At 38.9% G+C, this 14,209-nt stretch overlaps 1 protein-coding gene across 18 annotated transcripts in view; it reads left to right on the forward strand.

The window, feature by feature from the left end:
* The window catches only part of Rpgr (retinitis pigmentosa GTPase regulator), a 60,044-nt gene that overhangs the window by 14,179 nt on the left and 31,656 nt on the right, over window positions 1–14,209 (forward strand). For all 18 annotated transcript variants that reach the window (XR_010061211.1, XR_010061212.1, XR_010061213.1 and 15 more), the window contains exons 8-11: window positions 87–242; window positions 2,624–2,748; window positions 5,455–5,637; window positions 6,691–6,859. Coding sequence is in view for 14 of the 18 variants with exons in the window: in XM_008773082.4 (XP_008771304.1) it covers window positions 87–242; window positions 2,624–2,748; window positions 5,455–5,637; window positions 6,691–6,859 (633 nt within the window). In the remaining 4 variants the exon portion in view is untranslated. The remainder of the gene's footprint in view (window positions 1–86; window positions 243–2,623; window positions 2,749–5,454; window positions 5,638–6,690; window positions 6,860–14,209) is intronic.

Consider the following 14,209-nt stretch of genomic DNA (forward strand, 5'->3'; position numbering starts at 1 on the left):
TATTGTAAAAGTTCGAATGCCAGTCATTTCAGATATGATGTACCTTCCATGCAACTCTTTTTATGTATGTGTTCACTTCCTCTCAGAGAAAGTTGTGTATGCCTTTGGGCTGGGACAGTTTGGACAACTGGGCCTTGGCACTTTTCTTTTTGAAACTTCAGAACCCAAAATCATTGATCGTATTAAGGATCAGAAAATAAGTCATATTTCCTGTGGAGAAAACCATACAGCTTTGATGACAGGTATGAAATAATTTTTCTGATTTTTGTTTCTAGATTGACTACAGTTTATTATGATATGAATAATAATGTAGAATGAGTGTATCTAACTTCTTATGGAATTTATGCTTGAGAAAAGGGAATCATATGATTGATATTCTAAATATAAGGTTACAAATAAGTTTAAAAGTAAATTAAGGTATAGTTCAGCTTACAATAAATATGGGTGCTATAGTATAGCTCAGTGGTAACACATGTTCTTAGCTCTATGAGACCTTGGGTCAATCCCCAGCACCCAAAACAAAAAATTAGCCACACTTAGAACCTAAAAGTAGACTTTGGTCTCTTGACCATAAAATCCTTTTGAAATTGTATTTGTTTAAAGGCTCTTAACTTTTCCAAAATTCCCTCAAGCCAGAGAGGAAAATCATACAAAAAAAGCTTATTTTTCTACCTGTTCAGTATAGAAGAGCTGTAGTCATGCGCAGTGACATTTTAGGATGCTTTGACCACCAAGGGACAGTTCAGGTCTGACTCCTTCCTTCCCTTAGGAAAGCAGAAGACAGAGAAGGGCATTGCAGTGACCACCAGGGGGAGTTTGTGCACTGACTCCTTTCTTTTCTTGGCAAAGTGGTAGGGAAAAGAGCACTGCAAAAACCACCCAGCGAATGCATCTCCCACTTTGCTGTCTTCTCAGTTCCCAAAGGAGATGCTCCTTTGGCCTGCTTACTTCTCAGTGTCATAAACTAGATGCTGTTGATAATGTGGGACTCAATAAAAACCTCCCTTGAAATGACTTAGTGCTTTATAACAAAAGGATCTATCATTCAACTGTTTTATCTAAAAACAAAGTAAAACATGAAAAAGTCAGAAGTAGTTTTAGTATCTTTGAATAATCCAGACACTCATTTTTCAGTTTTCCTTCCTTCTATCCAAAATCACTCCAAAAAGAGTGGAGCTCACGTAACAGCATTTATTTAGAAAAAGGAGAAATTGGAAAACATGAGCTACTCCCATAAATAGTTCTCATAGTAGTTTTACTACCATAAAAAGTTCTTTCTCACAGAACTCAAGAAAAACGACGTGCCCATTATCCAGTATTGATGATCTCCTTTATAGCATGTACAAGGACTATGTAGACTATAAAACCATATCATTCCTTCGTTGTCCTGCCTGTAGGAGCTGTTTCTAGGTGCCCCTTACTGTGGTGCCCTAATGATAGCTGTTCTGGCTATAGTGCCATGTTTCATTGACTCTAAATTATCACTGATGTGACTGTACTTTGTATGAATCATGTGTTGGCTAGTTAAGTTTGCATAGTACTTTTCCTACCCAGTGAAAAGAGTCTAGCACTAATACCTGCACAGTAAGGTTGCTTGCCATTTGGCTCTTTCACCCTCCCCAAGGTATAAGGGTTACAGCTTTTGTTCTCTCTCTTGAACACTGAGATTTGTGTAGTGAGTTTGTTGAAGTTCTTCCCAGCACCCTATCAACAGCTTATGTTTTTAAGTCTTCTTTGAGCTTGGAAGTACAATGAAGCAAATGAGATAAGGGTTTACTCTCTCCGGTGGAAAATCACTTTGGAAAAGCACACATTAAAAATGATTTTCGGATAATCAATTTGGATAAATTATGACCTTGGATAAATCAAAGTCAAAACATGGAATTTGTTTATTTTTGTAAAATAAAGTCTTTTAGGATTCACTGTGACAGCCTTCTCTGATCCCCTGACTAGAGGGAAATTCCCCTGTTCTGTAGACTGATTGGCTTCTGCTTCAATGCCACTTGCCCCACATCCTTTAAATGTCGGTTATGAAGGAGGGGCTACCGAAGAAATGCAGAAGTTAAATATAACTGTGGGACAGGGTTAGTTAACATGTCAGGCTTCTTATCATTGTATGCCCATCAGAATGGGACCAAGATATTGATATGGGATTAGTCAGAATGTTTGGTTCACCTCTGACATTGCTAAGGCACCATTCCACAGCCCAAGAGCTAAAATAATGAAAGAGACAGCTATATTCTAAGTGACATAGTTCTCCACCAGTGAAGGTTTGCACTCCTGGGAGACATAAATGATGTCTGGGGACATTTCTGATTTTCACTGCTGCAGAAAGAAGTTATTCTACTGGCAAGTAGTGGACAGAGGGCAGCGATGGTGCTAAATAGACCGCAGGGCATAGGACAGATACACAAGGATACTCTGACCACCAAGATGTGGTCCATTCTCAGTCCCGTTGCCTACTGTTGTATGTAGAACCATAAACACTGTATTCTGCAGGGCTCAATAGACAAAGGGAGTTTAATTTCCAACTCTCTGAAAAGATGGAGATTGCAGTAGAGCTAACGTATCTGTCTATAACTGGACACGGGCCTTGTATAACATCAGTCTGTTTGCATTTTAGATATAGGCCTTATGTATACTTTTGGAGACGGACGGCATGGAAAATTAGGGCTTGGAATGGAGAATTTTACCAATCAGTTCTTCCCTACTTTGTGCTCTAATTTTTTGAAATTTACAGTTCAATTGGTAAGAGTTTCATATTCCCTCTTGTATACTTTATATTTTTAGACTTGAGACTTTTGTTATTTCATAGAAAATACATACTTTTATCTTTGTGTGAGGCTGTCATATGTCCGGCTAATAACTCTAATGCTAAGCAGTTCTGTAAGAGCCGAATGTTGGACATTGTACTCCTCTGAAAAATCCTTTTCTAAGTTTTCTCCTTTAACAACAGTTTTCTACAAATACTGAGTCTTCTGCTTCCTTTTAACTTTTTTTGAAAACTAGGATTGTGCCCATTCTTTAAGTTTTATGTCTCGTGTAGCAAGCACAAGTAGAATGTCTTGCTCACAATGCTTACTATAGGGTAAATGCAATGTCATGGGTAGGACAGTCTCAAACCCTCCACAAGAAGAGGCCTGATACTAGATGAAGAATGTTGCAAATGATTTATTGGTTGAACATGGAGATAAGAATTAATCTTTGCAGTATTTTTGTCAGTTACCAGCTATAGACATGGACTGGAGAGAAGGCTGAGTGGTTAAGAGAACTGGCTGTTCTTCCAGAGGACCCAAGGTCAATTCCCAGCACCAACATAGCAGGCCACAACTGTCTGCAATTTCAGTTCCAGGGGATCTGACATAGGATACTAGCATTTATGCATCAAAACATGTCTACACATAACATAAAAGTTTTAAAAATATTAAAAAAACTGTGGACATGTATGCTCTGGTTATTTGGCCATACTCAGATTGCCTCTCCAATGACACCGTTCCTCATACTGTGGTACTTCTCATTCATTTCATAGCTGGGATAGTTTTAGTTGCCAGCTTGACACAATCTAGAATCACCCAGGGAGGGAGCCTCATTTGGAGGTTGTCTACATTAAATTGGCCTGTAGGCATGCCTCTGTGGAATTTCCTTAATTAGGTTCATTGTCATCTGAAGTCACATCCTGAATGTTGGCCACACCAGTTCACAGGCTGGACCCTAACTGGCATGCATGCTCTCGACTCCTGGTTCTGGATATGATGTATTTACCTCCCTGAAGCTCCTGTCACCAGGACCTGCTTGCTATGGTGGGCCTGAACCTGCAACCGACAGCAAAAAGTAAATCCTTTCTCCCCTAAGTTGCTTTTTTCAGGGTATTTTATCCCAAGAACAGGAAGAGAAAAATAAGATAATAACCATTTAATAAAAGCCTACTGTGTATAAGGTATTAGTCTAAATATTAGGAATGCAAATAAATTACTCAGTGATGAACAAAATACCAACTGCTTATTTCATGATCTTTATGGAGAGGATGCATACTTTGAAAGTATGCAGTTCTTCTGTCACCAAGAAGAGCCCTGCAAAGTAATTCAAATCTGAGGCTGAAAAATAGCATAGACTCTTTCTTCAATGGCGTCTATTGACAGGTTCAAACCATTTACATCTAGGATTATTATTGACATAGATTTGCTAATTTCTGTAACTAAAAATTAATAAAGCCATAATTATATCACTTCTCCTCTGTACACACACACACACACACACACACACACACACACACACACACACACACACATAACCTGCTGAGTTATTGAGCGTTTCCTGCATGTACATAGTGTAAGGCTGGCCCCTTGGCATTGGATAAGCAATCGGAGAGCTCATTTCTGAAGAAGACTAATTCTGCCTCTCACTGCAGTTGTTAGTATAGGGTTTTTGTTAACATTTTTATAAAAAGCATTTGCTTCTTAAAACTCATTGGTGGTTTATATTTTTTCATTATTTCATCCAGTGTGCTGGTATTTTCCTCTAAAGACTTATAAGCCTTTAATTTAGAAAGTGTTCTTGTAAAGGAAAAGACTTAGAGACATAATCTTTTCTCTTGTATTTCTTTTTGACAATGACATATGTATGTGCATATGCAAATGCAGTTATGTGTTACGATTGCATTTATCTCATTACTCTGTCATATTCTCTTCGTTCTCCTTCTTAATGCTTTCTTCTCAACTAGTACCTCTCTTTCTCTCGTGCCTGTTCTCTTGATTCACTGAATTAGGATTGCTTGCGTAGGCATGGTGAGAGGCTGTTTGCTAGCACATGGCCAACATACTACTTCATGGTTACTTCCTCAGTGACAGTAACTGCCAATAGTTAGTTCCTTCGAACAGGGTGGGGCTTTATGGATGCTTCTTCCTCTTCTTTGTCCAGCAATTGAAGGGCCCAATCTTACGCAGACACTTCACAGATACGTATAACTGCTGTATATTTATTATAATGGTCAGACACATGGTTATTCTTATATAATTTCCCTACTAATTATTCTCTGGATAGTTGCGACTTTTTAATGTTCTTCCAAGATCAAAACATAACATTTTCAAAGTTATGAGATACCTGCGACCAGGCCATTTTCTATATATTAAATTGAAAGTAAATGGTGGATTAAACTGGTTTTCATTTTCAGTCAACGTTTAAGGAATATATATTTAATTCATGTATATGCGTATGTCTCTACATGTATGCATATATAAGTACATACATATTATGTCTACTTGTAGCTATGGATACACACACACACACACACACACACACACACACACACACACACGGAGAGTGATAGAGAAACGCTGTGAACCAGTCAGTCTCTGAAGTTTGCCTCTAAGAAAATGTCTTGGTGCTGATCTGCTGTTAGCCCATTTGTGTTTGATGTTAACATTGATGAGTTTTTCTGTGGACTTATGCTTGCAGATTGCCTGTGGTGGATGTCACATGCTAGTTTTTGCCACTCCACGACTTGGTACAATAGACGAAACTGAATTTGAAGAAGTATATGAGCCTTATATGAGTACAGGTTCTTTGTCCATCAATGATCTCTCCCCAGGAAGTTCTCTGAATAGATCTTTATCAGCGCGTCTGAGACGAAGAGAGCGGGTACAGTGAGGCTCCATTCTGTATGATAGCGGGTACAGCGGGGCTCCATTCTGTATGATAGTTTTATCTACCACTGCAAAAGAAGCAGGAAGAAACCTGTTTACTTTTTAAATAAAAGAAGGGTCTTTTAAGATGAAAGTGGTAATAAAATGGTCAGATAGAAAGGCTCTTAAACCTTTATAGTCAATTCAAAGTTAAGATATTAAAGAATACAAATGATTACCATGGATAACCTTTGTTTATAGATCATTATCAAACACACAGCAGAGTTTTAGACATCCTCCTTACCTCAAAGCGAGTGGTTCCTTGATTATTTTTAAGCTGTATGTGGATTGATTTTATATGATTTTTTCTAATACTGTGGTAAGAACATTTTGTCCATGTAACACAACTTTGAGAATGTACACTACAGTATTAGCATAAAAGATACAGTGTAATATTGTACAGCAGATAAGGAGGACTTCATCATTTTGTGTAATGCTGCTGCCTTTTGTGTTAAGCCCCCTAAGCAGTAGACGTCAGTAGAATATAAACAGTGATCATGGGAAACAAAGAAGTCTTTTACCCGAAGACAGGGACAGCTTTCTACCAGTTACATTTACAGAACCTCTTGCTGTTCTTTAAAATTGCTATTACAAGTTGCACATCTTTTCAAAGAAAATATTACTACTTAAAAGCTTTGAAAATTATTTTAAGTTCTGAAATGTGTTCCTTTTTAAGGGAAAAAGGTAAGTCTATATTTTATTATGGAAAAGTATGTATGGAAATACTGAAAACTGTCCTCTGAGTCTGTGGCAAGTTTTGTTCCTTATGAGCAAATTTTTGTTTTTCAGAGTAGACAGATGAAATACAAGCACGCTCCCTAACACATGAAAAATAGGTTTTGCTAGTGACAGTTTAGGGCACCTAAGATAGAGACAAAACAAAAGTAAACCAGAAGGAACACTGGCAGACTTTGAAGCTTTCCTCTTAACTATTTTCAGTAACTGCAGAAAATGTGTGCAGATGTTGTATGTGATGGCATTTGACAGTCTGTTTAAACTTATTTTAAAGGAGAGACCCTCATGCTCTGCTTCAATGGTGGGAACACTGCCTCCATTAGAGGGGACTTCTGCCTCCACTTCAGCTTCTTATTTTTCCCCCAGTTCAATCCCCTTCCGTTTGTCTGTGAATAACTACCCAGAGAAAAGCACCTCTGACTCCACGGAGCCGCTGGACTCAGGTAATATTGGCCACTTTCAAAGGAGTGGGCCCTGCACCCCTGCCATTTTCCTGCTTTTCTTGAGATGTTTTCTACTGAGCCAGGGACATAGGTCAGTAGCATAGTATAGTACTTGCTTAATGTGAGTTAGGCCCTAGAATTGAGTCCTAGCCCTGGAAATTAATGAAGCACATGGATTCCCACCCCCCACCCAGTTTGTTATCCTGTCCCTAAGTAGAAGCTGACATCTCTAATTGGAGCCAAAATCTAGATAGACCATACACCCCTCAGCACAGCAGCAACAGTGGAGCAGTGGGAGATATAGATATAGATATATAGATATAGATATGGATATAGGTATAGATATGAAAAATCATTTTAGGCCTGCACATTTCATGAAGTAGATAGGAATGGTAGTCTCTATTTTATTGGTAATTGAAGCAAGGCTCAAAGAGATGGAGTGGCTTTCCTACAATAATGGGGCTGCTGAATGTAGTGGACAGGATACAGATGAAAGTTCTGTGCTGCAGCTGGGATACATCACAGAGCTTATGTGCCTGGCAGGGGTTATGCAGTTCAGTTGATCTAAGTTGCATGCTTGGTCGGGTACTTCTAAACTATGGGAACAACTTAATTTCTCAAAGCCTCAGTTTCTTTATTGTTGGAATGGTTTTGATAATACTGAAGTAAAAGTCTGGAAAGGTGGCCCAGAAGATAAAGGTCCTTCCTATGTATGACTGACAACCTACTTTTCATCTCTGGAAGCCACATAGAAGTCAAAAGAGAGAACTGATTGACTGCATAAAGCTGTCTCATGTGACACATTGTATACCATATACTGTGCATACCTAATAATAATAATTCAAAAACTTTGAAGAAGTGCATAATGAAGAGAGAGGTTGTGTGGGTTAAGTGAGATCCAGCATGTAAAATACTTGATAATGCATTCAGTACCTCTATAAACCCTTCCTATATACCCACCCTTAAGATCATTAATGCCTCTGTCTCATTGTATCTAACCTGTAGATTTTACTATTGAAATTACAATCCCATCTCTTTTCTAGTGTCTCTTCAGATCAGGGAAATCCTTAACCCTTTATTATTATGTGTCTCTCCTACATAACTTTATTTGTAGATGTTAAGTGTATCTCAGGAGAATTCGTCTGTTAGTACAAATGTATACGTCACTATAACCTCATGACCAAAAGATCAGTGAAACTATAGTCTGGGGATTAAAATGTGAAACCAAAGGTGACATGGCTCAGGGGTTAAAAGTATTTGCTGCAAAGACCTGGCAACCTGAATTTCATTCCTGATTTTGACATAAAGGTAGTAGGAGAGAACTGACTCCACAAAGTAGTCTTCTAACTGCCCCTATGCTATAGCATATAGGCATGTATGCGCATGCATAAACACACACACACACACACACACACACACACACACACCAATAATGTTGAAAATGAAAGCTCAAAATTGAGGATAAATCATGGCAGAGATGACTCTCTATATCTTTAAGCAACATAGGCAAATGACAGACTTAATAAAGGACCAGGAACCCACCAAGAGCAGATGACAAAACAGTCAGTATAAGCAGGATGTCCAGGATGAGCTGTGTCTGACATGCATCTCTCATAGAGTTCATGTTGAGATAAGAATCAGCATCTGATGGTGCTTTTTAACCCTAGACATAAGGTTTGAAGTTGTTAGGGAGCATGGGAAAAATTAGAGGAGGGGTGTGTGGGGCAGAGATGGTTATATTTCATTGCATACATATTTGAAGTTCTCAAAAATAAAAATTTCAGAAACATTTAAAAATAGTTAAATATTAGTCAATAACAATGAACTCAGGAAATTAGTATCTGAGAGAGTGCAAAATACCACTGGTCAGACCTCAAACAAAAATGCTTTCAGAGTTCCCAGTGCATTTGGCATCGTGGAGAAAGCTAGCAACCTCAAGAGGACAAGTACTTGGGAAAGATCTGGGAAGAAGCCAGAGTGTGAATAGCTGAGGCTTGACTGCAGAATGAGGAGGTGAAGAGGAATGTAGATCGTTCTTTTGCCTATTTGGTTATGGGCTAGCTGCTGGTGGGAACTGTGAAGCCAGTGGGAAACCATGTGGATGCCAATGGAGGTGAGCCGATGGTACAGAGAGCATGGTAACACTGGAGAAGTACTTGAGATGCTGGCACACAGAACAGCCTGGAGTGGCAGAGAAGATATACCACACTTTAGTAGGAAAATGAGAAGTGGGGGTGTGGGGGAGATGAGAGGACAAAGTAGATCTGGTTTAGTGACCTTACATTTTCTTAATCCTGAGGCAAGGCCATATCAGTCTATATAAGCTGCTATCTTTTCCAAATCTACATTCTCTGTGTGACAATATAGTTTCCACATCAGTCTTTCTGTAGTGTAGCTTAATTCCTATCTGTTCTTTCTCTGTTGAACATACCTGATTTTTATGAAAGTAAGTGTACAATTTCCCATATGAGTCTCATCTGTTCTTCTAGCTTTATCTTTCAATGACATTTCCTTATAATATTCATGTAGGTTAGGAGACAACAAACTATGGCCCATGAGCCAAATCTAGCTGGTGTCTTATTTTTGTAAGTAAAAATATAAAGCAACCCAGCCATCTCAGTTCTTTTGTATATTGTAAGTGGCTGCTTTTCATGTACAAATGTCAAATGGAGAGAAAGGCAAGCAGTTAAGAGCACTTGGTCTTTTTTTTTCTTTTTTTAATATTTTTTATTAGATATATTTCTTTACTTGTATTTCAAACATTATTCCCCTTCCTGGTTTCTTGTCCATAAGCCCCCATTCCCTCCTCTCCCCCTCCCCCATATGGGTATTCCCCCTATACACTCCCCTTATCCCTCCCCCATTATTCCCCTGCACTGGGGGTCCAACCTTGGCAGGACCAAGGGCTTCCCCTTCCCCTGGTGCCCCAACATGGCTATTCCCTGCTACATATGCAGTTGGAGCCCTGGGTCAGTCCATGTATAGTCTTTAGGTAGTGGCTTAGTCCCTGGAAGCTCTGGTTGCTTGGCATTGTTGTACATATGGGGTCTCGAGCCCCTTCAAGCTCTTCCAGTTCTTTCTCTGATTCCCCCCAAGGGGGTCCCATTCTCAGTTTGGTGCTTAGCTGCTTGCATTGACCCCTGTATTGGACATGCTCTGGATGTCTCTCTCAGGAGAGGTCTATATCGGAACCCTTTCAGCATGCATTTTCTAGCTTCATCAATCTTATCTAGTTTTGGTACATATGTGGGCCACATGCGGGTGTCAGGCTATGAATGGCCATTCCTTGAGTCGCTACTCTAAACTTTGCTTCCATATCCCCTCTTATGGATATTTTTTCCCCTTTTAAGAAGGAGTGGGAGCATCCGCGTTTTGGTCATCCTTCTTGAGCTTCCTGTGGTATGTGGATTGCATCTTGGGTAATTCAAGCTTTTTGGCTAATATCCACTTATCAATGAGTGCATACCAAGTGTGATTTTCTGTGATTGGGTTACCTCACTCAGGATGATATTTTCCAGTTCCCTCCATTTGCCTATGAATTCCATAAAGTCATTGTTTTTGATAGCTGAGTAATATTCCATTGTATAGATGTACCACATTTTCTGTATCCATTCCTCTGTTCAAGGGCATCTGGGTTCTTTCCAGCTTCTGGCTATTATAAATAAGGCTGCGATGAACATAGTGGAGCACGTGTCTTTGTTATATGTTGGGGCATCTTTTGGGTATATGCCCAAGAGAGGTATAGCTGGATCCTCAGGCAGTTCAATGTCCAATTTTCTGAGGAACCTCCAGACTGATTTCCAGAATGGTTGTACCAGTCTGCAATCCCACCAACAATGGAGGAGTGTTCCTCTTCCTCCACATCCTGGCCAGCATCTGCTGTCACCTGAGTTTTTGATCTTAGCCATTCTCACTGGTGGGAGGTGAAATCTCAGGGTTGTTTTGATTTGCATGTCCCTGATGACTAAGGATGTTGAACATTTCTTTAGGTGCTTTTTGGCCATTCGATAATCCTCTGCTGCAAATGTTTTGTTTAGCTCTGAACCCCATTTCTTAATATGGTTATTTGGCTCTATGGAGTCAAACTTCTTGAGTTCTTTGTATATTTTGGATATGAGCCCTCTATCAGTTGTAGGATTGGTAAAGATCTTTTCCCAATCTGTTGATTGCTGTTTTGTCCTAATGGCAGTGTCTTTTGCTTTACAAAAGTTTTGAAGTTTTATGAGGTCCCATTTGTCAATTCTTGATCTTAGAGCATGAGCCATTGGTGTTTTGTTCAGGAAATTTTCCCCAGTGCCCATGTGTTCGAGACTCTTTCCCACTTTTTCTTCTATTAGTTTGAGTGTATTTGGTTTGATGTGGAGGTCCTTGATCCACTTGGACTTAAGCTTTGTACATGGTGATAAGAATGGATTGCTTTGCATTCTTCTACATGCTGACCTCCAGTTGAACCAGAACCATTTGTTGAAAACGCTATCTTTCTTTCATTGGATGGTTTCAGCTCCTTTGTCAAAGATCAAGTGACTATAGGTGTGTGGGTTCATTTCTGGGTCTTCAATTCTGTTCCATTGATCTATCTGCCTGTCTCTGTACCAATACCATACAGTTTTTATGACTATTGCTCTGTAATACTGCTTGAAGTCAGGGATGGTGATTCCCCCAGAATTTCTTTTATTGTTGAGTATAGTTTTCACGATCCTGGGTTTTTTGTTATTCCAAATGAATTTGCAAATTGCTCTTTCTATAGTAATTTTGATGGGGATTACATTGAATTTGTAGATTGGGTTTCGCAAATTGGCCATCTTTACTATATTAATCCTGCCAGTCCATGAGCATGAAAGATCTTTCTATCTTCTGAGATCTTCCTCAATTTTTTCTTCAGAGACTTGAAGTTCTTGTCATACAGATCTTTCACTAGCTTGGTTAGAGTCACACCAAGATATTTTATATTATTTGGGACTATTGTGAAAGGTGTCATTTCCTTAATTTCTTTCTCAGCCTGTTTATCGTTTGAATAGAGGAAGGCTACTGAATTGTTTGAGTTAATTTTATACCCTGACACTTTGCTGAAGTTGTTTATCAGGTTAAGTAGTTCTCTGGTGGATCTTTTGGGGTCCCTTAAGTACACTATCATATCATCTGCAAATAGTGATATTTTGACTTCTTCTTTTCCAAACTATATCCCTTTGATCTCCTTTTGTTGTCTGATTGCTCTGGCTAGAACTTCAAGAGCTATATTGAATAAGTAGGGAGAGAGTGGGCAACCTTGTCTAGTCCCTGATTTTAGTGGGATTGCTTCAAGTTTCTCTCCATTTAGTTTGATGTTAGCTACTGGTTTGCTGTATATGGCTTTTACTATGTTTCGATATGGGCCTTGTATTCCTAATTTTTCCAGGACGTTTATCATGAAGGGGTGTTGAATTTTGTCAAATGCTTTCTCAGCATCTAATGAAATGACCATGTGGTTCTGTTCTTTCAGTTTGTTTATATAGTAGATTACATTGATGGTTTTCCGTATATTGAACCATCCCTGCATACCTGGGATAAAGCCTACTTGATCATGATGAATGATTCTTTTGATTTGCTCTTGGATTCGGTTTGCAAGAATTTTATTGAGTATTTTTATGTCGATATTCATAAGGGAAATTGGTCTGAAGTTCTCTTTCTTTGTTGGGTCTTTGTGTGGTTTAGGTATAAGAGTAATTGTGGCTTCATAGAAGGAATTCGGTAGTGATCCATCTGTTTCAATTTTGTGGAATAGTTTGGATAATATTGGTATGAGGTCTTCTATGAAGGTCTGATAGAATTCTGCACTAAACCCATCTGGTCCTGGGCTCTTTTTGGTTGGGAGACTTTTAACAACTACTTCTATTGCTTTAGGAGTTATGGGGTTGTTTAGATGGTTTATTTGTTCCTGATTTGACTTTGGTGCCTGGTATTTGTCTAGAATATTGTCCACTTCCTCCAGATTTTCCAGTTTTGTTGAATATAGGCTTTGTGGTAATATCTGATGATATTTTTGAATTTCCTCAGATTCTGTTGTTATGTCTCCCTTTTAATTTCTGATTTTCTTAATTTGGACACACTCTCTGGGTCCTCTGGTTATTCTGGCTAAGGGTTTATCTATCTTGCTGATTTTCTCAAAGAACCAACTCCTTGTTTCGTTGATTCTTTGTATAGTCCTTTTTTGTTTCTACTTGGTTGATTTCAGCTCTGAATTTGATTATATCCTGCCCTCTACTCCTCTTGGGTTTATTTATTTATTTTTGTTCTAGAGCTTTTAGGTGTGCTGTCAAGCTGCTGACATATGCTCTCTCCTGTTTCTTTCTGCAGGCACTCAGCGCTATGAGTTTTCCTCTTAGTACCACTTTCATTGTGTCCCATAAGTTTGAGAATGTTGTATCTTCATTTTCATTAAATTCTAAGAAGTCTTTAATTTATTACTTTATTTCTTCCTTGATCAAGTTGTCATTGAGTAGAGCATTGTTCAACTTCCATGTTTATGTGGGCTTTCTGTCATTATTGTTGTTATTGAAGACCAGTCTTAGTACATGGTAATCTAATCGGATACATGGGATTGTGTCTATCTTCCTGTATCTGTTGAGGCCTGTTTTGTGACTGATTATATGGTCAATTTTGGAGAAAGTACCATGAGGAGCTGAGAAGAAAGTATATCCTTTTGCTTTAGGGTGGAATATTCTATAAATATCCGTTAAGTCCATTTGGTTCATAACTTCTGTTAGTTTTTCTACGTCTCTGTTTAATTTCTTTTTCCATGATCTGTTCAGTGATGACAGTGGGGTGTTGAAATCTCCTAATATACACTGTGGTTAGGACAAAACGGCAACCAACAGATTGGGAAAAGATCTTTACCAATCCTACAACAGATAAAGGCCTTATATCCAAAATATACAAAGAACTCAAGAAGTTAGACCACAGGGAAACAAATAACCCTATTAAAAAATGGGGCTGAGAGCTAAACAAAGAATTCACAGCTGAGGAATGCCGAATGGCGGAGAAACACCTAAAGAAATGTTCAACATCTTTAGTCATAAGGGAAATGCAAATCAAAACAACCCTGAGATTTCACCTCACACCAGTGAGAATGGCTAAGATCAAAAACTCAGGGGACAACAGATGCTGGCGAGGATGTGGAGAAAGAGGAACACTCCTCCATTGTTGGTGGGATTGCAAACTGGTACAACCATTCTGGAAATCAGTCTGGAGGATCCTCAGAAAATTGGACATTGAACTGCCTGAGGATCCAGCTATACCTCTCTTGGGCATATACCCAAAAGATGCCCCAACATATAAAAAAGACACGTGTTCCACTATGTTCATTGCAGCCTT

Source organism: Rattus norvegicus, chromosome X (genome assembly GCF_036323735.1).
Source record: "Rattus norvegicus strain BN/NHsdMcwi chromosome X, GRCr8, whole genome shotgun sequence".
Lineage (NCBI taxonomy): Eukaryota > Metazoa > Chordata > Mammalia > Rodentia > Muridae > Rattus > Rattus norvegicus.